Source organism: Notamacropus eugenii, chromosome 1 (genome assembly GCF_028372415.1).
Source record: "Notamacropus eugenii isolate mMacEug1 chromosome 1, mMacEug1.pri_v2, whole genome shotgun sequence".
Taxonomy (NCBI): domain Eukaryota; kingdom Metazoa; phylum Chordata; class Mammalia; order Diprotodontia; family Macropodidae; genus Notamacropus; species Notamacropus eugenii.
In genome coordinates this window covers 587,610,686-587,636,650 of record NC_092872.1, presented here as the reverse complement: position 1 = coordinate 587,636,650, position 25,965 = coordinate 587,610,686, and the positions used below count along the sequence as shown (strand labels likewise).

Sequence of the window (25,965 nt, the reverse complement as noted above, 5' to 3'; positions counted from 1 at the left end):
CAACTTGTTCAGCCATTTCCCAATTGATGGACATTCTAATTCTTTGCCACCAGAAAAGAGCTAGCAGTGACATTTTAAAGAAGATATTGATGAGGTAGAAAGCATCTGTAGGAGGGCAATTACAATGGCAAAGAGACTGGAGATCAATCAGCATGAGAATTTGTTAAAAGTTTTAGGGATATTTAACTTAGAAAAGAGAAATTTGGGGGGATATAGACGATGACAGTTGCTGGTTGGAGCAATGGATGGAGCACCGCTGGGTTTGGAGTCAGGGAGACTTGAGTTCAAATCTGCCTTCAGATGCTTACTAGTTGTGTGACCCTAGGCAAGTCACTTAATTTCTGTTTTCCTTAATGCCATGGAAAAGGAAATTGCAAAACACTCCAGTATCTTTGCCAGGAAAACCCCATGGACAGTATTGTTCATGAAAAGTCAGACATGAGTGAGTGACTGAAGAGCAACAGGAGAGTGACAGGACAGCTGTTATCAAGTATTGGAAGAGTTATTTCATGAAGAAGATAGACTTGTACTGGTTGAGCATGGCTGCAAAACTAGTAGAAGTGTTTTTTTTCAAAGTGAAATGGGTGCCTCAGGACGCACGCCAGCCATCTTCTCTTCATGCTCTGAAGAGTCTGTTCTTCCTCACCAGAGGTCAGTTTTAATCCTTATTGAAATAATCATTTCCTTAGACATCTCCCTCAACATATAACTTACACATGAAACACCCATAGCTGGCCCCCTCTCACCCACTTCTCTGCTGAGGGGAGGTTTATATATCCCACTCTCTTCTTTGCAATTACGATTATTCATTGCATTTGATAGGAATTCAATTGCCTTGTACTTTTTTTTTAATTTACATTATTGAAATTACAGTGTATATTGTTTTCTTTGGCTTCTTTTGTCCCTCTTTATCATTTCATTCAGATCTTTACAAATTTCTCTGAATATCTCACATTAATCATTTCTTTCAGTACAGTATGTTCCAATCCATTAGTATACCAGAAATGCAAAATTTTCATGAATTATCCAATCATTTGATACTTACATTGTATCTGGTTGTCTGCTACCACAAAGAAGACTTCTGTGAAAATTTTGGTATAAATGGAACTTTTTTATTGACCATCTTTGAGTATATGCCTTCAAGTGAAAACTAGATATGGACTTGTTTTGTATGTTGTACTGTAGATTCTTATTCAGGTTTGGACTGCACCAAAGACCCTCTGAGGTTCCTTATTCTGAGATTGTGCAATTGATTTTTCTTATACAGTAAACCTTTCCCAATCCCTCTTAAATCTAATGCTTTCCATCTTAGTTATTTCCTATTTATTCTGTATACAGCTCGTTTGTACAAAGTTGTTTGTTTGCTGTTTCCCTCACTAGATTGTGTGACCTTCTCAAGGTCAGGTAGTATCTTTTGTCTTTCTTTGAATCCCTAGCACAGTACCTGGCACATAGTAGGTACTTAACAAATGCTTATGGACTGACTGGTGAGTTGAATGGAAAGTAAAGAAATGCACCAAGCTGTATTTCTTTTATCCTAATATCAAGAATTTGCCTTCATTCCTTTCCTTCTACAATATCTCAGACCTGCAGAAGAGTAACAAATCAAAACAATACATAAAAGACATATAATTTAGAAAGATAAATTATAAGGGTGTGTGTATGTGTGTGAAACTTCCCTTTTTAACCCTATTGGGTTCCAAGTAGACTTCTGAGGTCTTTATTTTTCCCCCCATTACTCAGAGTTCAGTTTTGAAAAGAACTAATTTTGAAAGTATTGTGGAAGTAGTAAAACTTAGGAAGGACTTCCATATGAAATGAGAATTCATATCTGTAATAAAATATACGAACAATATTAAAGGGAAAATAGGGGAAAATTGGTTAAAAATTTGTTATTCACAGAAAGATGGAAAAATAATGATATTAGTTTATAATTGAGTTTTGTGAGATGTCTGAAGCAAAGTGCATGTATCTTTACTGATTTATTAAGTTATTTGTGGTAGAAATTGTTATTTTGCATAGAATTTTTAGTCATAAAATGTTATTGGTACCTGAGAAATCATTCAGACTCTCAGTTTTCTTCTTGAAGAAAGTATTTATGATTTACTAGTGTGAGATTTCTTACCATTATATGAGCCTCTGGCCTCATACATTTCTTAATCCTTAAACATATGTTCCAATGTATTTTTCATTATCTTCCCTTGTCAAGTCAAGTTAGTAAGCATTTATTATGGGCTTACTATGTGATAGTTACCATGCTAAGTGCTGGGAATAAGAACACAAGTCAAGTGAAAGTCATTGTCCTTAGGGAGCTTACATTCTAATGGGCAATATAATATCCACAAAGTAAGCAGAAAAGTAGAGGTGGGGAGATAAGGAAAAATGTACTTGAACAAGGGAATGGTGGATCCATGAAAGAAATGGGGAGATTCAGAGTCTACATCCCATAGAACAGTATAGGAGTGAGTCTGGATGACTTGGAAACTTTCCTTAAAATGGAGGCTCCAGAAAGTTTTCCAGTCAAAAGAAGGGGTTGCAGGGATGTGATCTTCTAGGGTAAGAAGGCTGCTGGCTTCTGTTGGAGAAAGAATCAGGAACAGAGACAGATAAGAAGCTTTAATTTTGAATTCTAGTCATTGGATATCAAGCTACATTTTGATTTGACTTGAAGGAATTTGTTAAATTCTTTGTATATTTTCTCTGTGTCTTCATCTTTTCTGACAGAGGTTACCACATTCTTCAGGAAGCTTATTTTGCTTATACTGATCATGAACACTGTAAGGCAAGATGACTCAATATTTCATGACTTGCTGTTTCTTGTTACTTTGGAACACAAAACATATTCAACATTTTGTCACCCTGTCAGCTTTGCTTTGTTCTTTGAGGGGGGAAGTTCAGGGAAATCTCATTTTTAATTCAGACCCAAGTCTTCTTCAGTCTAGGTGAGCATTCTAGGACCTTTTGAATCCAGAACTTCTGAATTTACAAAGAAGTACAACTACCCCAATATATAAACTCTGAAATGATATTCTAAAATTCCTTATATCAGCACTTCCCAGACTAAATAAGCCTCATGCATTTTTTTTAAAGGTAAAAAATCTGTTAAGACCCTCAGTCCTTTGGGAGTGCGCCTTTCAGTGTTGAAAGAAATATTCATAGGCTTTTCACCCATGTCTTTTGACCCCACTGAAGTTTTTAAAAACTTCTTGATCATTTACTTTGGTTCCTATTACCTTCCTAACGATTAGAGTTATCTAAAAATGAGATAGAGTACATGCTAGAGCATGACAGCTTTCCCCTCACTTTAAGAAAATCCTGTATGCCCTTTATTAACTGCAGATTGGGATCTTATTCAGTGAAAGGTTGCACTAGGTGGTCTCACCTTCCTATGCTAAGATCCTTTTATTATGGGATAGATACCTTCTTTTACTTGAAAGGATCTTGAACCAGTTCTGTTTCATCTCCAGGAGCCAGGAATTGTCCTAATAAAACAATTTGGGGTGGGTTTTTTTTTAAAGTTCACAATAGTGTATATTTATCTGTAATTCCAAAGTTGTTTTAGACTTCTTTACTTCTCTTTTTCAGACTGTTAAACGTAAGGCATTTCTTGGTATCCCCAATTTACTATGTCATTGAAGTCTGAAAACAGCTGATTTCATATAAACACATAACTTCATCCTGTTGATTGCTAGCTTTTTAAACACAGTGTGATGTCATACATGGAGAATATGTTTGGGATGACTCAAGCTCCCTTTCTAGCTTGGTCTTCAATTTATAGTCACAGACAAGCCTCTGCTTTTCCTGCCTTGTAAAAAATGATAATTAATTTCTGACTCTTATTTGGAGATCTGTAAAGATTCATGCTCTCACTGAAGTGAAATGCTTTCAATTTCATTTACAGTCATGGTTTAATGAGATGCTGTTAGTATTTTCCCATACAATAGCATTATGTGTTTGTTAAGTTTCAAGTCAGAAGAACTTAAAAAGTTTATTAAATTTATCTAGATCAGGGTTTAGGTGCTGTGGCAGAGCAAGACAGTAAAAACTGATAGAAACCTAGTCATTTAATAAATTTTCGTTCTTTTTCACTTTGGAATTTCTTTTTGTTCAACATTTAGGATAAAAATGATTCTGGATCATTCTTGTATGAATAAATAATCTGGGTAGTATTCTGCCATGATGTTTGGAATTCCATTGAAAAAATTAATCTTAAACTGATTGAATGTAATATGTTGTATGACTATTGTGTGTGTGTGTGGGGGGGGGTTAAATTTGGAGGATTTACAAATTGAGAGAGTTGGAAAATTAGGAGAGTCCAGAGAAAAATAGTGAATATGTTGGATAGTTAAGTGAAATTTGTGACCTAATGTATGACAAATTGTCTTAAAAATATGAAAAATTACCATTGACTTGTAAGTAAAGAAGTAGAATTAAATGAAAATTCAACATTAAATGTAAGGGTGAAGTTCTTATTTACATGCTGAAGTGACAAAAAGACGTTGTTAAAATACTCTTTGGGACTGAAGACTCACAAAAGACTAGTTGTTTAAAAAAACCATATTGATAGTTCAAGTACTTAGTTTTTCTAAACACAGTAAGATTTACATGTGCCTCATTGAAAAGTCATTAATCAGATAATTTTAACTCAAAAATATTTAATTTGTCTTACCTCACTTTTTCTTCTGTTCTTTTAGTTGCTATGCCTTTGATTTTGCTCTAGTTCCTTATTTTGATATTATTTTATTTTTATTAATAATTTCTTTAACTTTCTTGACACAGCCAGTAATGGGGAAACTGTTGTGCTACCCAGAAGGTTGTTCCTTCTCACTTGATATACAGAGGTGATTGGGAGAGGGGAACCCTGACTGCTTCTTGACTGTGCCATTAGCTCAGCCCACCCAGTTTCATACAGTTATGATTGCAACTGCCTGTGACTGAGTTCTTGTAGGACTGATAGAAATGGATAGGGACATACTCAGAGACAAAATGTAAAAGATATGAATAACTAGACACTTACTTGATAAATTAAGTTTCTTCAGGTATTGGAAGTGGCAGCATTTAGTATTTTTATAAATGGTCTGAAGGAAAGTGTCCCCTGAATTGCCAGTCTTTCACTCATGAAAATTTGCTGGATCTTATTAAACTATGTCAGTGACAAGAAGGGAACAGAGAAACTTCACTGTGTTCATGATAAAGCATTTGGTGAACCATAATCCAAACTATATTTGTAGTCATCAGTTATGACTTAAGAAAAGGATCTAGAAATTATGGATTATTCTCTGGAAAGATCAGCCTATTGACCAAAAAGCAACTTTAACTTTTCTCATAAATTATGATAGGAACAGTATTGGAAAGAGAGCAAGTATTATCATGTTTTTATATAAAATCATGATATCCTATGTATTCTTACTTGTTGATGCTCATGAATATTTTTTCCAAAGCAGTGGAAAGGTAGCTTGGTATAGTCTAAGTGGATTTGGAGCCAGATGATCTGAATTTAAATCCTATTACATTACTCTGGTATACTTCTTTACACCTCGGTTTCTGCATCTATAAAATGGAGGCCTTGCAGAAGATGATCTTTAAGTTCCCTAACAACTTGAAATCTGTACTAATTAAGTACTAAGGATGTGCAAAGTGCTACTCTAAACTCTGAGTCTACAAATAGAAAAGTAAGACAATCCTTTTTTTCAGGGAGCTTGCATTTCACTGGTCAGGGGAGGGGACAAATCATTTGGGAATCTCAGCTGCACATTAGATGGAAAGGTCCAGGGGTTCCTTATGGGTGTAGGGACAAAGCAGGTAATAATGTATCTGCTTTAATGTCATTTCCATGGATAAAACCATATCAGATTCTGCAACTGAACCTTTTGACAGCAACAAAGATTTTGGTGAGAACTTTCTTTTCTAGGTCTTTAGTAGCTATGGCTGCTGAGGAGAAAGGGGCTGCAACACTTCCAGAGGCAAGTGACAGGGCATTAGTTATTCAGTAAATTCTTATGGAATTGATTTTAGTCAGAACTTGGATATAGTTTTACTGACAGCTATAATTTTGTAAACATATAATAAACCTGGAAAAGGTCCATAGCTATGGATAGCTATGGTGATAAAGGGTATAGATAAGTTTCTAATTTAGTTTATCTCAAGAAAATAAAATAGTATTCTCCATTTAAGGGAGGCTAATTGCTGACAGGAAATATGAAATCTACTTGTGTTGTTCTTTGAATAATTTATAGATTAGATATGTAGACTATTCAAGAATGTGCATTTCTTAAATTGGTTTTTAGATTGGAACTGGCCAGGTATTTTACAACGCATGTTGTTATCACAGTTACTGTTAGTTATGGAAAAAAATACTCTGAACAATGTAACCAAGTTCTTTTCAGATAAGTGTGTCCCTACTTCCCCCCATTAAACTGCTAAAGACTCATAGTTAATTATAACTTTAGAAATTCAGATATATCTTTTTCCTTTTCCCCCCTTGCTCCAGGCTGCTCTTTATGGATGTGGTTGTTGGGCTGAAAATACTGGAGTTCAAAATCCTTACTCCACAGCTGTGAGTACCTCAGGTATTTACTGCTTTCATGATCATTTTCCTTGTTATTCAACTTTGCCTTTTTAAATGACTGAAACAGATTCATTTTTGTATTAAGGACTGGGTATTGCAGAAAGACTGGAAATGAATCATGCTCATTGCAAGTAGGCTTGCCAGACATTTTTGATATTTGTGGCCTTTTAAGGGTCACTGAGTTTTACACAGGTTAAAACTTCCAAAATTAGATTCCTCCCTCCCCCCAGCAACCTTAATTTTGTTTCAAGTGTATTTAATGGAAAGTGGAATAGAATTTTACTGACCACTCCTTTTTGAGTAACTTAATTCAATTGATAGTGTCATATGTTAGATAGAAAATTATTTTTAAAATGACAGTCTTTTACAAAATGGAGTAGCAGATTTCCTGAGGAAATTTGTTTGAAGACGGTTTTAGTGCTAAATATATGATTCCTTGAATGATAAAGACAACTATTGCTGAAATTCCATTTTTTTCATAGATTATGGGAAATGCTTAAATGGAAATTTAAAAAAAAACCCAGAAAATATGTATGATATAAGTAAAAATAATAAAGTAAAAAAGTGAAAAGAAACAAGCAAAAAAGATAAAGGATAAAATAATAAAAAATAAAGTAAAACTTCTTAGTTGACAAATGGTTGGAATCTAAATTCATTTTTGATAAATACTTTTGTCTTGTGTTAATAATGAAGAAATCTTTACTATTATTGCTATCCCCAGATAATTATGACATTCCAGAAAAATTCATTTTGGATTAATGAGTAATTGATAAGCTTAGTTAATTTGATTAGTTTTACTGAAAACTTGACAAGCTAAGCAGTCTTGAAGTGAAGATTTCTTTTAAGAATTTTAATTGATTTCTTTAGGCCATTTAGGTATGGAGTGTGGTATGGATGAGGATGTACTAGATTATGTAGGGGATAGAAGACCACTAAATTTTATTCCTAATTCTACCATTGTGTGACTTTTCCCAAATCATTAATTGCCTATGTTTTTTATTTTCCTTGTTTAGATCACAAGAGGCTATTGCTACTTTGCAATTTTAGCAACACTGTTAGGAGGACCACAGGAAAGAATATGTTGTGATTAAAACTTAACAATAGGGTAAACTGAAGTGATTCTCTGAACAAGATAACATGTATTAGGAGGGGCACGCACAAATAGGTCAGTGGTTTGCTTCCCTTCATGCCAAAGACCCCAAGTAGATACATAACTGTAGGCTTTGGGGAGTATAGAACCAAGAACAATATGGTAAATAACATCATGGGACTGAGGGCAACATGCCTGATTACAGAGCTGAGGCGCAGTCAACAACATGATTGGTTGAAAGTTTATTAATGGGAGCTAGCAGTAAATCCACTCTCCTCCTTTTTTCCTTATGAGACTAAGAAGTACTCATTATTTGAGTGCAGCTGCAAAGTTTAGAGATCATGGACCAGACCCCTTGGATAGAAAACCAGACATCCTTCAAAGGTAGCTTGGTAGTGTAAAGATACTATGCCTGACTCTCTTGAATTTACACACATCTCCCAAGGTTGGTTAAATTCCTTAAGGCTAGAATAGATCAGTGATATGCAGGAAAGCTGGATTTTTAAACTTAATCTATTACAGACCAACTGAATTCTGAAACAAGTTCAGATACAGAGAACCATTACTTTGGCAACTGTAGGACAAAAGCAATTAATTGTAAATAGGGTCAGTAAGAAAATAATACAGAATTAATATTGATCATGCCAAATATATGGTAGAATGTTTTTATAGAAAATATATAGAATTATATAAAGGGTTATAAGCATGCACTAAATTTTACTCTAATAAATTTCTAGACATTGTAACATCGTTTTTTGAGACCTTGATTCCTAATCAGGAAAACATGACTAAAACCTCAAAGTCCAATCTGTTCTACAAGTCCACGCTGACTGTGTGACCTTGGTCAAGTTCACATGATCTCTTAATGCACCAGGATATCTAAATTGCAGAGTAGTTGGTGATCTACATTGGTAGAGCAAATTTCCTTGATTTGAGGGAACACATGCCTCTTAAAATTATATATGTATATTAAAAATATACTATAATTGTAATTATAACACATAAAATTATGTATGTATGTAATATGATAAAATTTTATATACATAATACACACATCTCTATATATTCTCAGAAATGTTCTTAGTTTATCTTACCATATGGAATTTTATTTTGTTGTAATGATGTTTTGTAATTTTGGAGGGTGGGACCTATATTTCATTTGTGTGGGAAACTAACATTGAAGTAATCCCCTCATTAGTGCAGATTGGCAACTCATCTTAGAGAGCTGCCTAGTAGTCTGGAGATGTTAAGTAGCTGACCCAGGTTCTCATGGCTGGTATGCCTCACAGGCAAGATGTGAACCCAAGTCTTTCTCACTCCAAAGCCTGATTTCTATCTACTGTATCATATAGCCTTTTATTTGAAGGTTAGGTGATGATGATTAGGTGATGATTCACCGTTGCATAGTGTATTAAGGTTTGCACAACGCTTTCCTCACAAAAAAATATTGAAAATTTATAATTGATGAAATTGAGGCAGACAACGCTTACATAACTTGCTCAGGGTCACATCGCAGGTAGGTGTCTGAGGTCAAATCTGAGCTTAGGTTTCCTAAATCATAGCATCATAGTTTGAGAGTTGGAAGAGATCTTATAGGCCATTGAGTCCAACCTCCTTATTTTCTGTCTGAGGAAATTGAGGCACAGACAGGTTTAGTGCCTAGCCCAGGGTCATAGCTGGTATCTGAGGCAGGATTTGAATTCTTATTCCTCTTTGCAAGTCCAGTTCTTTTACCACTATGTCATGCAGCTAATGGAAGTTATTATCCCTATTTTACAGAAGAGAAAACTGACATGCACCAAGAGTAAATTATTTGATCGAGACCACATAGCTAGTAAGTGCCAGAGTCAGTATTGAAATTCAGTTTTTTGATTCAAGATCCAGCTGTCTTTCTCCTCTATCATGTAGCTTCTTAGCCAAATATATAATGACTTCTCACTTAGTGTAATCTTAATTAATTAAATCAGATGGCTAGAAGTTGAGATTTATGGATTTTATTCTTAGCTATAATATTGGCAGTCACTTTGAACAAAATACTTAGGATATTTAATCTTGTACTTGTTTCCCTTTTTGCATTCTTTACAGGAGTGTGGAAGATTTCTTTTTCCTACCTAAATACTACTGGTAGAATTAAAAATTAGAGAATTGTGACTGGCTAGGGTTACACTTTAAACACTTGGTTCTCCTTTCATATTCTCTCCCTTTGCTAATCTTAAACCAGAAAACTATAATTCTAGACCTTTTTATGTACCAGGAAATTCTGCTAGTTTCCAGAATGTGACTTAATGTGGCCTTATATTAAATGGCTCAAAGAATAGTCGTTACTGATGTGAAAAACCACTTGCAAATTTAATAGGTTAAAAAAAAAAATCTTAGACTTGGGTTGGAAAAAAAATGAACATACAGATACAGTGGAGAAGGGGAAGAACATTCTTTTGGTTATTTTCTTTTGAAAACATTCTGGTTGTCTCTGTGTACTGCAATCTTAATCTAAGTCCACAGTATGATATGGCAAGTGAGAAAGCTTGTTTCTTTAGCTGTATTGAGAATAAGGATGGATTAGTCCTTTTGTATGCAAATTTGTTTAGATAGAAGCTACAAGGATAGATTTGCTAGGCTTGGAATTAGAAACCTGAGTTCAAATTTGACCTCAGACAAGTGACCCTGAGCAAGTCACTCAACTGTTATCTGCCTCAGTTTCCTCATTTGTAAAATGGGGATACTAACAGCACCTATCTTTGCAGAGTATTTGAAAGGATCAAACGAGATAATACTCATTACACACTTAGAGTGTATGGCATATAGTAGGTGCTATATAAATGCTAGTTATTATTATTTTTAATCAAACCATATCTAGGTCATTGCTTTTAGTTCTGAATGTCATATTTCAGCAAGGACATGGATAAACTACAGAAAACCATCAACCAAGATGGTGAAGGTGTCAGGTTCTTGGCATGTTAAGATCCTTTAAAGCAGTTGTGGATATTTAAAATAGAAAATTAAGCAAGTTTCAATCTGATAGGTATCTGCAAATATCTGAAGGGATGTGATGTGAAAGATAGATTAGATTTGTGCCAGGGACTGAACTTAGAACGGTGATGTTAGTTATAAAGACTATATTTAGACTTGATAGTCAAACTCTATGAAGTGATTAGAAATATCCAAGAGTAGAATAGACTGTCTTGGGAGTTAGTTAGATTCCTTCCACTTCTTCGAAGGTAGGATGAGTACTTGTTATATATGTTAAAGGGGTTGAACTAAATCTGAGCTATGATCATCTCTGTTTTCCAAAGCTACATAACAAGCAAACAAGATAGTAAAGGGCCTCAAAATTCAGCTGAACTTAATTCACAAAGATTTATTAAGCCTTCTTTGTTCCCCTGAAGAACTGTGTTAGCCACGAGAATACAAAAACAAAGCGAAAAATCAACCCTGTCCTTAAGTATATTCCTTTGGGGAAAGTTGTAATAATGGGTACATACTTATGTATTAGAGTATATTCAAAGCAAATACAAAGAAATTTCTGGATGGATAGAGTTGTTAAACTGGAAAAAATTAGGAAAAGTCTTTTTAAGACAATAGTACCTGAGCTGCTCCTTGAAGAAAGTTTGAGATTTCAAGAGTCCCAGATGAGGATGGAGTTACATTTCAGGCACAGGTTCAGCTTATGTAAAGTTAGGGAGGTAAGAGACAGAATGGTCAATTACGGGAAACTTCAGAAGAAACAGAGTCATCCTCTAGTACTTTCCAGGAATGAATCTGAAAATATAGCTTGAAAATATCTTAGGGATCACCTAGGCTAATTCCATTATTTTATACATGAGGAAATTGAGGATGGAAGACATTCAATGACTTTGCTATGATTGCTCAGATATTAATGGTCAAAACCAGGATTTGACTTGGGTCTTATGACTTCAAATTCAGACCTTTATACATTATTCTGCATTCAGTACCCAAATGCAGCATTCTTTTCTCTACATCATCTAAATGACTTTGTCAGCTAGAATAATTTGTATTTTCTTTTATAAGATATAGTAAGCCATTTAATATTCATGGGTAGAGCAGCAGTATGATTAGATCTGTGCTTTTAGGAAGATTATTTTGTTAGCTGTATGGAAGCTATTGCAATAAAGCAGACTAGAGGTGATGCAGTCCTGAACTAAGGTGGTGATTGTTCAAGTAAAGAGAAGGAGATGGATATGAGAGCTATTCTAGTCACTCAGTCAATACAGTTTGGCAAGTGTTTGGATATGGAATGGGGGAAGGGGTGAAAGAAAATGAAAAGTTAAATGTGATTCCAAAATTTCAAGCTAGAGGAATTGGAAAGTTAGTGGTACCCTCAGTAGGAACAGAAAAGTTTGAAGGATGAGTTAAGATAATGAGTTCAATTTGAGATGTATTGTGTTGAGATACCTGTAGAATGGCCAGATAGAGGTGTTGGCTGCCAAATGACATTTGGTTGAAGGAACTTGGAAGTTTTAGCCTGAAGAAGACTTTAGGGAGAAATGATCACTGTCTTCAGTTATTTGAAGTGCTGTCATGTGGAAGAGAGATTAGACGTATTCTGTTTGGCTCTAGAGGGCAGAACTACAAGCAATGGGTGGATTTTTTTTTTTTAAAGAGGCAAATTTAGGCTTAACATTGGGAAAAACTTCCTGATAATTCAAGCTTTCCAAAAGTGGAGTGGGCTGTTTCCATTGACAGTCACTGAATCATAGAATTCATTGGAGTTCCTCAAGCAAAATTGGGATGACCACTTTTCAGACATGTAGTAGAAAGTTGTTGGTTTTTTCCCTGGCATTTGATGGACTAAGTACCTAAGGTCCCTTCCAACTTTGAAATGCTCTATCCTTACCCCACTCATGACTTGTATAAGTTTTAAAGCATTCTAAGTTTTGTGGTAATATTTCCTTTTGTGTTTAAAATACTTCTGAATAAATACTTATTGACTAACAGAATGCATAATCCAATGATGTCATTACTTGTATGATGAAGAAGCCACTTCTTTGTGGCTAAGCATTTGAAGAAGTCAGGATCAAATCTTACTTTTAAATGACAATAGAACAAGCTTCAAACTGACAATTCAAGTGAAATAACAGATACCTTTTAAATTTCACTTTATGATTACTAGATACTTCTGTGTCCTATACAGACATCTGAGGTAATTATTTTTCCATTGGTTTAGGTGAGAAAATGGAACAGTAGGGAAACTGGACTTATGTCTTCTTTTTGCCTTTTCCTCCCACTTACATGGCTGATTCCAAAGAAAATGTTTTGCCTTTTGCTTTACAGAAGCTTCTTTTCCGTGTAAAAGAAACAATTTCTGTAATGTTTCTAAACTACCCAGATACATAGAGTATTCTGTTTAAGCAGCAACCAGTTAGGTTGAAATAAAATGAGGTAGAACTTGCAGAGTCAGAAACTTTTGGATGATGCTTTAAAAAATCTTTCTGAGGATTATCGTTCCCAAATATGAGGAGATAAAATGCCACATTTGTAGACATGTCATTTCAAAGGCCTTTGGTTTTTTTGGACTCATCATATGGTTGTTGGAAAATTGTCCCTTTACAGATACAGCATGTATACTGACAGCTTCTCAGAACTAAAATAATTGTGACAGTAAGACATGATTTCTGCCCAGATGGTATCACTGAGTATAACTGAAGGTCACTTCCTATCTGATGAACTATTAATACATTATTTACTGCTTTCTAATTAGCTGACATTTACTGCATTTCAAAATAAATACATGGGACATTCAAATTCAGAAATGTATGAAATCATTTCCTTAACAGGCTGATTCAACATGTTATTTTCTTTTGTTATTAAATATCAAAAATGTATTTTTATGGGTTTTTTTGTACAGAAATTGAATTCAGATTTATAGTTTTTGTATAAAAGAACTCTTTAAATTATTTTCATGATCAGTCATTCATTCCAATACTACTGTTTTCTGTGCGTCATGAATGGTGGATGATCAAGAAAAGTATAAGGTGTGGTATCTACCCTCAGAGAGCTTACAGTCTGTGATCCTAATTAGTTTTATAGTAACATATTCAGTCAGTTATAAAGTTTCCTGACCAATACTGAACTCTTTTTAGCATTGTTAACCAGGATTTTCCAAAAGGCTGGCCAACCTGTATTTCGGTCTCTTTGCCATTGTTCAACTAAGAAATCCGTAGTGGAAATATACCTTTCCCCTCTCCTTTTCTTGATGAAGATAGACAATGGTCAATCTTGAAGTCAGATGAAGCAGTTGGAAGTCACCTCTCTCTTCTGATGGGTTGTCCCTGTCCTGCAAAGGCTTATAGGCAGCTATCAGCTCCCCAGCATTTAATGACTATTGTATTAACAGTAGCACACCTACCCCCAAATATTCTTGAAAATTTAAGGTAAATGAAAAAAGTACACTACCCCTTTGCATGACATTGGAAACTCCTGATAAAGTGCGGTGAACATTTTGTGCAAAATTATGAGACATCATGTGCATTTTTTAATACATGTAACTTCTCATTTATTTTGAAGAAAAGGAAAATATTTTAACTGAACAACACATGGTAAAATAAAATACAGTAAAACCAGAAGCACAGGAAGAAGTTAGATGAAAATGCTGACGCTGTCATCTTGAGTGTAATTTTCTTTTTGGTTGTCCTCACTCAAAGGAATGCCTTTCCTTCCCTATTGGGAAGCTGTACCTGATGTCACTTGGATAGAGAGTAAGTCGAGAAACTTGTCAGAGATTTCTTAAGCTTTCTTCATATGGCTTGCAGAAGCAGAGCCGGATTTTCATTTCTCCTTTCATTCAACAGGAGTCCCTTTCATGTTTGAAAATTGAAAACGCGTGTTTTTCAGTGTGGAGCAAGGACGTGTGTGCCCTTTGGCACACCTGTTTCTAATTTCCTGACTTGAAAGCATAGCCCATCAAAAGAAGCAGAAAAACAATTTCTTTCTGACACGCTGCTTAGAGGCCCTTACTTAACTGAAGGCCTTCCTTGCTTTGCCATCTTGGTTCTCCCAGGAGAAGGTTCTGGTTAGATGTAGGGCTTATTCGGTACATGGCTTCCTTTTAGAGGAGAGTGCCAGTTTTTTTTTTAATTGTGGTTCTTGTTCAAGAGCTTTACTTGAAACAAAGCTTATTCTTAAGATACTAAATGGTCTTTGTGATTTTTTTATATCGAATTTACTTGGGCAGTATACATTGGAAGCATATACGCAAACTGATCAGAAGGCTAAAGAATGGGATGCTGCTTTGTTCAGCAGGTTGGATGTTTAAATTTAATGGCACTGTTTAACATAAATCAAATATTTCCAATGCATTACTTCAGATTTGTATGTACTTTTAAGTCTTGCCAGCTTAAATGACTGTAAGGCACAATATGTTGACTTTGAGTTTTATAAATTGATAATTTGTTGCTATGAAAGTTATACATGTTATAACTCATCTCTTTTTGAGTATACGTAGTATGTCAAATGTTGGCAAGCTGTTGGATGCTTCTTTTCATGAATGCCAGAAATATGTATCTTTCATACTCATATATGTTTACTCTATATACCCTTAGGCATTTTCTGATGTGTAAGGTACCTAGTTTTCTATGAAACAACTACTGTTTAAGCTTCTGTTTGAACATTTTGGTACATATATTATTAGACACAGCAGAATATCCTTATGAAAGGCTTTCTAAGTTAAATATTGTTACTTTGCCAGACGTTCTGATGGCAGAGGTAAGACAAGTTCTGTAAAGAAAGCTGGGGAGCGCTCTTGCCACTTGTTTGCTGAATTACATGTCTCATTCCAGCATTATGACTTTCATTGCTAGTTTCAGTAGAAACAGAATCTTTCACGGGACAAGAGTACCACTGAATTTGTAAATGTTATTGATAGCTCCAAAGAAGCACCAAGAACTAACCACTCCAATATGTAGGATTGAGTGGGCTAGGAGAACTCTGGTTTTTTTTTTTGTATGGATGAATTGGTAGCTACATTTCTAGATTGTTTTGGTGGATCGCCTTGATAACAGACCAATCTATGATTTAGCATTGGGTTTCTTCTGTTACCTATAGAATCACATGTAGGCAGACTAAATGCTATTAGCTTGAAAATGTGCTGTGCAGGGATCATCCGAAGGAATAATTAGATGTAGTCCAATAGCAACTTAAAAATAAAAAAAAAACCCAACAAAATAAAGCTATTATAAAATAATTAGAAAAATTGTGTGTACCAAAGTAAAAGGGTGATCATTGTTATATTTTCAGTATCTTGCTCTTATTAAACGCACACCATCATTATTAGTAAATCATAGAATATTTTAACATATGGCATGGAAATATAAATGAAAGGGACTTTATCTTTAAATTTCCAGGGTTTTCTGTTCATGTCATGGTGTATTATTTTCAAGGGAAATTTTCAGCATTAATTTCCCTCTGCATTTTTTCCAAACTTAGAGAATAAAATAAGTGTTAGTTTAACATATAGTCATGTAAATTACTATATAAATCCGTAGTGCTTAAAGCTCCATTGCTTAGCGACAAACCCCATGCAGATAAAACCTTCAGGGTAATTTCATGGTGATCTCCTGTGTCTGTAAATTTGCAGGTATAAGAAGATAAGGATGGTCTGGATGTGTTTTTAGTTACAGTACCACTTCTTTCTCTTGAAATGGACAGGTAGAATTGAAGTACAAGCTGGTGCAATGACTTCCAGTATATGACTCTAAGAAATTTTCAGTGGCTCCCTATTGTATTTTGAATGAAACACAAGTTCCTTAGCTTGACATTTTAAATACTTTGCATTCTTTTTCCAGTTTGCCTTTCCAGTTCTTTTTCACATTATACTCATTCACACACTCTGTACCAGCCAAAATGAACTATTAATCTTGCTCTGCTGTAGTCTGTCTCTCTGTATTCATGTAGGCTTCCCTGTATACCTGTAATGAACTCCTTTCTCATCCTGCCTGCTATTTGTTAGGTTTTTCTTTATTCAAAGTCAAGCTCAACAGCCATCTCTTCCAGGAAACCTTCCTCAAGAAATGTGTTTTCTACCTTCTCAAATTATCTAGGAACATATTTGCCTAGCACTCGTTTCCCCTGTCACATTCAGTCATGTATTTTATTATTCTGTCCATGTTATACCTTTGTCCCAGCTGATTGTAAGCTTTTAAAGAGCAGGGACAATGTCATTTCTCTTCTTGTATCCCTTACACCTCATCCATTACCTTTTTTATTATTGTTGTTCAGTTCGTCAGTCGTGTTAAACTCTTTGTGATCCCATGAACTACACAATGCCACATCCTTCTGTCCTCCACTATCTGTTGAAGCTTTACCAAGTTCATCTCATTTCCATGATATTGTCTATCCATCTCATTTTCTGCCATCCCCCTTTTCTTTTGCTTTAAATTTTTCCCATCATCAAGGTCTTTTCCAGTGAGTTCCATCTTCTCATTTTTTGGCTAAAGTATTTAAGCTTCTGCTTCAGTATTTGACCTTCCAATGAATAGCCTGAATTTCTTTAAGTATTAACTGATTTGATCTCATTGCTGTCCAAGAGACTCTCAAAAATATTCTCTAGAACTGTAGTTTGAAAGCGTTGATTCTGTGGTATTCAGCTTTCATTACAGTCCAACTCTCACAACCATTCATTGCTACTGGAAAAACCATATATGGACCTTTGACAGCAAGGTGATATCTCTGCTTTTTAGTATGCTTCCCAGATTTACTATAGCTTCCTTTCCAAGGAGCAAGCATCTTTTAATTTCCTAGATGTAGTCATCATCTGCAGTCATCTTTGAGCCCAAGAATATAAAATCTGACACTGCTTCCATTTCTCTCCCTTTGTTTGCCAGGAAGCAGTAGGACCAGTTACCAAGTTCTTAGTTGTTTTTTTTTTTAAATATTAAGTATCTCCTATTTCTCTTAAAAGGTGCATAATAACTTTTTGAATTGAAGTGAGAGTATTCCTTTAGTTCTTAAACAGTTGTTGCATGGAGATGAGGTCATTACCTAGTACTCATTTGCAACAAACTAAAATTTCTTTTCAACATGAACCATATTGTATGCCCATAATATAAAATGGTTTAACATTGACAAGTCAATTAGCTTCATTCTGCAATCCTAAAATTAAGCTCTGTTTTTAGCAGCATATCTCACTAGTAACAATTTTGTAATATACATTTCTTGAAGAATTTTTTAATAATCAGCACATGGGGTTAAAAACATTTTCTTCCACTCTGTATAGCCATTATGAAGTGGGCATGTGCTTTTTCTAGTGGTGACAGATGCATACTGATCCATTCACATTCTTCTACCTCAATCCTCTTGTGGACAGTGACACAAGGGCAGCTGACTACATTTCAAGTTAAATTCTTTGGCCATGAAAACAAAGCACAGTTAATTGACCCATCTTTTGGTAGAACTCATGAACTGAGATTTATTAGCATTGTCTTCTAACTACCTAAGCTAACCAGCCTTTCTTCTAAACAAAAACGTTATTTATTTATTTTTAGCAGTTTTTAAAAAAATTGAGCTCTGAATTCTCTCCCTCCCATTCCCCCTCCATCTACTGAGAAGGCAAGAAATGTGTTATCATTTATACCCATGAAAACATGCAAAACATTTCCATATTAGCCATGCTGCAAAAAGAAAAAAAGCAAGAAAAATGAAGAAAGTGAAAAAAGTATGTTTCATTCTGCGTTCATACTCCATCAGTTCTCTCTCTGAAAGCAGATAGCATTTTTCATCATGAGGAGTTCTTCAGAATTTTCTTGGATCATTGTATTGCTGGGAATAACTAAATCATTCACAACTAGTCATTGTACAATATTTCTGTATTGTGTACAGTGACCTCCTGACTCTGTAGAATTCATTTTGCATCAGTTCATATAAGTCTTCCCAGGTTTTTCTGAACACATCCTGCTCATTATTTAATGTGCCATCACAATCAGATACCACAATTTGTTCAGCCATTCCTCAATTGATTAGCATCCCCTTCGTTCCAATTCTTTTCCCCCAAAAGGAGATGCTATAAAAATTTTTGTGCATATAGGTCCTTTCCCTTTTTCTTTGATCTCTTTGAAATACACATCTATTAGTGGTATTGCTAGATCAAAGGGTGTACACAGTTTTATAACCCTTTTGGGCATAGTTCCAAATTGCTCTCAGAATTCAGTTGTACATCCATCCAGACCTGGGGAATCTTTCTTTAGGGTGCTCATTTATGGCTTGTTCAATTTCTTTTTCAAAAATAGGTTTATTTAAGTATTCTGTTTCCTCTTCTGTTAATCTTGGCAATTTATACTTTAGTAACTACTCATCCATTTCACTTAGATTGTCAGATTTGTTGGCATATAATTAGGCAAAATAGCTCCAAATAATTGATTTAATTTCATCTTCATTACTGGTGCATTAAGCCATGCTTTTATACTGGTAATTTGTTTTTTTCTTTCTTTTTTATAATCAAATTAATGAATGGCATATCGATTTCCTTGATTTCCCCCACCCCTACCATAAAACCATCCCTTAGTTTCATTTATCAGTTTAATGAGGTGTTTTTTTTTTTTTTTAGCTTTCAGTTTTACCAATCTCTTCTTTGATTTTCAAGATTTCCAACTTGGTATTTAATTTTAATTTGTTCTTTTTCCAGTTTTTTTTTAAATTGCACACCCAATTCATTGATCTGTTTTTTTCTACATTTTATTGATGTAAGCAGTGGAGGCATAAATTTTCCCCTAGTCACTCCATTTGCTGCATTCCACAAATTTTGGTTTATTGTACCATTCCCTTTGATGAAATAATGGGTATTTTTTATGATTTGTTCTTTGACACCCCACTTGTTCTTTAGCATTAGATTATTTAGTTTCCAATTAATTTTTAATCTGTACTTCCCAGGCCTTTTATTGAATGTTATTGCATTATGATCTAAAAAAATACATTTAATACATCTTCTTTTTTTCCATTGTTTGTGATTTTCTTATGTTCTAATACATGGTCAGTTTTTGTGTAGGTGCAACATAGAGCTGAGAAAAAGTTGCATCCCTTTCTATTTCCATTCAACTTTTTTTTCACAAGGTCTATCATGTTTAACATTTCTAAAATTCTATCCATCTCCTTAACTTGTTTCCTGTTTATTTTATGGTCAGATTTATTTACTTCTGAGAGGGAAAAGTTGAAGTGTCCCAATGCTATAATTTTATTGTCTATTTCCTCCTGTCTTCATTTACCTTTTCTTTTCAGAATTTGTATTCTATGCCATTTGGTGCATATACATTTAGAATTGATAGTACTTCATTTTCTATGGTTTGTTTTAGCAAGATATAATTTCCCTACTTATCTGTTTTAATTAAGTCTACTTTTGCTTTGTCTGAGATCATTGCTGCTCTTCCTGCCTTTTTTTTTTTTTACTTCACCTGAGGCTTAATAGATTCTACTACAACCCCTTATTGTGTGTGTTTGTGGGTCTGTTTCAAGTATTTTTCTTGTAAACAACAAATTGTTGGGTTCTGTTGTTTTTTTTTTTTTGTGGGCACATTCAACTCATTCACATACAGTTGTGCTTATTAACTGTGCTTTTCCCCTCCTTATTTTTTCCCTATTTATCTTTATCTCTCTGTCATTTTGCCCTTTCCCTCCTGAAAAATCTGTTTTGCTTCTTTCAGACTACTGCCTCATTTAAACTGTCCTCCCTTCTATCAGCATCCCCTCACCCCTTAAGCTCTCCCCTTCTTCCCTGTTTGATAAGATAGATTTCTATACCCAATTGAGTATGTATGTTATACCCTTTCTGAACCAATTCCAATGAGAGTGTTGCCTGCCAGGTTCCTCACGTCTCCCACACTACATTTTCCCCTCTACTGTGAAAGCACTTCCTTCTGTACCTCTTTTATGTGATATAATTTTCCCCATTGTTTTTTTCTCTTATCACTTTTCCCAGTGCAACCCTTTTCGCACCCCCTAATATATATATATTTGTGAGACTATCTCATCATAGTCAACTTGCACCTAAATCATCTAAATGTACCCTCTTTCATTTCCCTAATAATGATAAAGTTCTTACAAGTTACAAGTGTCATGTTCTCATGTAGAAATTTAAGAAATTTTCCTTGATAATTTTTTTTCAAATATTATATCTAGACTATTTTTTTGATCGTGGCTTTCAAGTACTACAATAATTCTTTAGTTATCTCTCCTCAAACTGTTTTCCAGATCAGCTTTTCCAATGAGATATTTCACATTTTCTTCTATTTTTTTCATTCTTTTGACTTTATTATTTCTTGATGTCTTTTAAAATCATTAGCTTCCACTTGTTGAGTTCTATTTTTTTAAGAAGTTCTTTTCTTTAGTGAGCTTTTGTACCTCTTTTGCCATTTGATTAATTCTGTTTTTTTAAGGTGCTATTTCCTTTATACCTTTTTTTGTTGTTTGTGTGTATGTGTGTGCCTCTTTTACCAATTTATTAATCATAATTTTCTTGCAAAACTCTCATTTATTTTCCCAACTTATCCTGTACATCTCTCATTTGATTTTTAACATCCTTTTTAAACTCTTCTAAGAATTCTTTTGGGCTTCTGTCCAGTTTACTTTTCTCCCCTTTGAGGCTTTGGATGTAAGCTGTTTTGACTTTGTTGTCATTTTAATTTGTGTCTTGACCATCCCTGTCACTATGGTAGCTTTTCAATGCTCAAATTCTTTTTTTTGTTGTTTATTCATTTTTCCAGTCTTTTTTTTTTATTTTAAATTTATTTTAAAATTGAGTTTGCTCCCAGGGTGGCTGGGACACTGTCTCCAGCTTCAGGTTTTTCTTGCTACTGTTTTCAGGCTAAATCTGGAGTTCTATAGGTTTTTAGTACTTTCAAGCTAGTATGGTGGAAGGAGCAGTGTGGTTGTTGCTGTCCTGACCTGTGCTGTTTTCTCTACTTTTAAAGAGACCTTGCTCTCCTACCATTGCAAGAGCTATCACTTATCTTGGCATTGAAACTGTAACTAGGTCTCCTGCTCTTCTGAAGTGTTAGTGATCCTTTCTGCCTTGGAGCTGAGACCAGGTCTGCTGATCTCCTTTGGCCACATGTACTAGTGTTCCTCTTTTCCCTGGAACTGCAAACCAGAAATACATATGGACAGAGCAACAAGAACCTGCACCCAATGTCAGCAAAGGGTTCCCTGTAATCTATTTCTGACCATTTGTCTGACCCCTTTATTATCTCTGGTCTGTGAACTCTGAAGCTGCCTTTAATGGCCTGCTACTGGTGTTGCTGTGGCATGGTGCTGCTCACCAGGCTGATTCCCATTCTGGTGTCACAGATTTCTACTCCCAACTTTCTAAGTTGTCTTGGACTGGGAAAATGGCTCATCTCAACTTTTTGTTGGCTCTGCCACTCCAGAATTAGATTTGAGGCATTGATTTAAAGTTGTTTGGAGGGAAACATTAAGAGAGTTCAGATGAGTTGTTGCCTCTCCTTTGCCATCTTGACTCTGCCTTCTAACCAGCATTAAGTATATATTTCTTTATAGTTGTGAAGCTATATAAAACTGGAAGGGGGAGACAACTCTGGATTCTTGAAAACCTTGCCATTTAAGCATAAACTGTAGTAGAATCTTAGAAAGCTGAAATTATTTTATATATAGGTTTGGTGATGAACTATGTGCTTGTCATCTGAGGACAAGCCTAGATATGTGGTGGCATAACTTTAAGGTTGATCTCTAGGCTATGTATACACATACATATGTATGTACATATATATGTATATATATAGGCTATGTTTACATATAAGCTTATATACATACATGTAGTATATGGGGTATTCAGGAAGAGTACCACTTCTGGTGTGAGGACTTGCTGAATACTTTTCAGGGTTGCTTATCCACCTTTCATGTCCATATGCCATTCACTTCTCACCTGTGGCTCCAAGAAGTCATAGCATGTACAGCAGATACACCCCAGTAAAAGCATCTCAGAAGATGGGCTAACCCAGATTGAGGATAACCAATAAATCTCAGACTCATTGGTGAGTTAGGGCAGTGTCTACCTTAAGCATGCGAAGATTTCCTATGGCATAATAGGTGAATGAGAATAATTTGTTCCAATAGCTGTGAATGTGGCTGAAGCAAGTTCTGTGGAGTGCCTACAGCTTGGTCAGATATCAAAGAGAACAAGGTCAGCTGCTGTGTCCTGGGCCATCGCCAGTCATCTTGACTTTTATCTCATCACTGGACTTCAAAGACTCTGGAAGAGAGAATGAGACTGAAGATTTTGTGCAATTCTGCTTCTTTTAAATCTAATTCACACACAAGTCAAGACATTACCCCATGATGTCACTGGTTGTATACATACATATATACATATGTACATGTATGTGCTATATAAATATATTTGCTATAAATATGTAGCTAACATTAAATAAAATACCTATATATTTGTATATATGAATATATGTATGTATGTGTGTGTGTGTGTGTGTGTGTGTGTGTGTGTGTGTGTATATTACGTTTTACTCTACCTGCTTATTAATTTGCCTGTTAAGGTGCTGAGACATTGCAATTTATATTACTGGAGGATGGGCTTGTCACTTGATTCCAATCCTAGATCATTGAAAATTAAGTGACTAAAGGTAAGGTACTTTTGAATATGTCTTTTAAAAGTTAGTTCTGGGCAGCCCAGCCTTGGCCATGCAGCATGGACAGGACCACAGCAGGCTTCAGAGAGCCACCGGCAACAGCTGCAGTTCCCAGATTCCTCAACCCACAAATGCCAAAGATAGCTTCAAAGGTCAGTGAGAAAGCTCTTTCACCTGGGTGAGAAGGGAGCAAGTCCTCTCCTAGCCCTGGCTCCAGGTAGCAGCAGCAGCAGCATCCATTTTTGGAGACTTTGGCCTAAAAACTCTGGAGGAATCCAGCAGATGATCTGAGTCTCAGCCCTGAGTGGTAGCCCTGGGGTGAGGAGAAGCACTGGCTGGTGTGGTGGAGCTGGTAGAACCTCTGGAGAAGAAATTCTGCTCACAGATCCTGGACAGAAAAGCTTGTGGTTGCTCCCAGACCTGAGCACAGGCCAGGAGAGGAGTAACCCCTCTCCCTTGATTGTGCCACCTTGGAGGAACTGAGAAGGTACAGGTCCCCAGAGTATATCCTAGCCCAGGCCCCAGGCTGCAGTGGCAGCAGCAGCAGGGCAGCAACAGTAGGGAGGTATGGCAGCCCCAGCCCAGCTAAAGCCCCTGGGGGAATTGAGCAACTGAATCTCAGCTGCAAGCCAGGCTGGGGACCAAACTCCTCTTCCTTGATTGTGCCACCTTGAAGGAACTGAGAACTTACAAGTCCCCAGAGTATACCCTACTCTTGACAAAGGATGCAAAAGTCAAGTAACTGGTTGGGAAAAATGCCCCAAAAAGGGAAAAAAAAAATAGGACTATAGAAGGTTACTTTCTTGGTGAACAGGTATTCTCTCCCATCCTTTTGGATGAGGAAGAACAATGTTTACCACCAAAGGAAGACATCAAAGTCAAGGTTTCTCCATCCAAAACCTCCAAAATAAATATGCAATGGTACTAGGCCATGGAAGAGCTCAAAAAAAGATTTTGAAAATCCAGTAAGAGAGGTGGAGGAAAAATTGGGAAGAAAAATTAGAGAGATGCAAGAAAATCATGACAAACAAGTCAACAGCTTGCTAAAGGAGACCCAAAAAATGCTGAAGAAAATAATACCTTTAAAAATAGACTAAGCCAAATGGCAAAAGAAGTTCAAAAAGCCAATGAGGAGAAGAATGCTTTAAAAAGCAGAATTAGCCAAAGGGAAAAGGAGGTTCAAAAGCTCACTGAAGAAAATAGTTCTTTCAAAATTAGAATGGAACAGATGGAGGCTAATGACTTTATGCGAAACCAAGAAATCACAAAACAAAACCAAAAGAATGAAAAAACTGAAGACTGTGAAATATCTCATTGAAAAAACAACTGACCTAGAAAATATATCCAGGAGAGATAATTGAAAAATTATTGGATTACCTGAAAGCCATGATCAAAAAAAGAGCCAGACATTATCTTCCATGAAATTATCAAAGAAAACTGCCCTGATATTCTAGAACCAGAAGGCAAAATAAATATTGAAAGAATCCACCAATCACCTCCTGCAAGAGATCCAAAAAGAACAACTCCTAGGACTATTGTAGCCAAATTCCAGAGTTCCCAGGCCAAGGAGAAAATATGGCAAGTAGCCAGAAGAAACAATTTGAGTATTGTGGAACTACAATCAGGTTAACACAAGATCTAGCAGCTTCTACATTAAGGGATGGAAGGGCTTGGAATATGATCGTCCAGAGGTCAAAGGAGATAGGATTAAAATCAAGAATCACCTACCCAGCAAAACTGAGTAAATACTTCAGGGGAAAAAATGGTCTTTCAATGAAATAGAGGACTTTCAAGCATTCTTGGTGAAAAGACCAGAGCTGAATAGAAAATTTGACTTTCAGACACAAGAATCAAGAGAAGCATGAAAAGGTAAACAGCAAAGAGAACTCTTAAGGGACTTGCTGAAGTTGAACTGTTTACATTCCTACACGGAAAGACAATATTTGTAACTCTTGAGACTTTTCTCAGTATTTGGGTAGCTGGAGGGACTATATACATATAGACAGAGGACATAGGATGAGTTGAATAGGAAGGGATCATATCTAAAAAAGTAAAATTAAAGGTTGAGAGAGGAATATATTGGGAGGAGAAAGGGAGAAATGGAATGGGGCAGGTTATCTCTCATGAAAGAGGCAAGAAAAAACATTTTCAATGAAAGGGAAAATGGAGGAGGTAATAGGGAAAAAGTGAAGCCTACTCTCCTCACATTTGACTTAAGGAGTGAATAACTTGCATACTCAATTTGGTATGAAAATCTCTTACACTACAGGAAAGTAGGGGAGAAGAGGATAAGTTGGGTAGAGGGATGATAGAATGGAAGGCAAATGGGAGGAGGGAGTAATTAGAAGGAAACACTTTAGGGGAGGGACAGTCAAAAGAGGGGCAGGATAGGATGGAGGGAAATATAGTAGACTTTCACAACATGACTATTATGGAAGTCTTTAGCAAAACTACACATATGTAACCTAAATTGAATTGCTTGCCTTCTCAGTGGGGATGGGTGGGGAGGCAGGAAGGGAAAGAAGTTGGAACTCAGAGTTTAAGGAGTGAATGTTGAGAATTGTTTTTGCATGCAGCTGGGAAATAAGAAATACAGGTATTGGGGTATAGAAATCTATCTTGCCTTACAAGAAAAGAGAGAAGATAGGGACAAGGGAAGGAAGGGATGTGATGGAAGGAAGGAAAGATTGGGGGAAAGGGTAATC

At 35.7% G+C, this 25,965-nt stretch overlaps 1 protein-coding gene across 5 annotated transcripts in view; it reads left to right on the top strand.

The window, feature by feature from the left end:
* The window catches only part of TASP1 (taspase 1), a 315,002-nt gene that overhangs the window by 162,229 nt on the left and 126,808 nt on the right, over window positions 1-25,965 (top strand). For 4 of the 5 annotated variants that reach the window (XM_072634476.1, XM_072634475.1, XM_072634474.1 and 1 more), the window contains one exon: window positions 6,491-6,569. The exons of the other annotated variant lie outside the window; for it this stretch is intronic. In XM_072634476.1, the coding sequence (XP_072490577.1) occupies window positions 6,491-6,569 (79 nt within the window). The remainder of the gene's footprint in view (window positions 1-6,490; window positions 6,570-25,965) is intronic. 5 annotated transcript variants of the gene reach the window in all.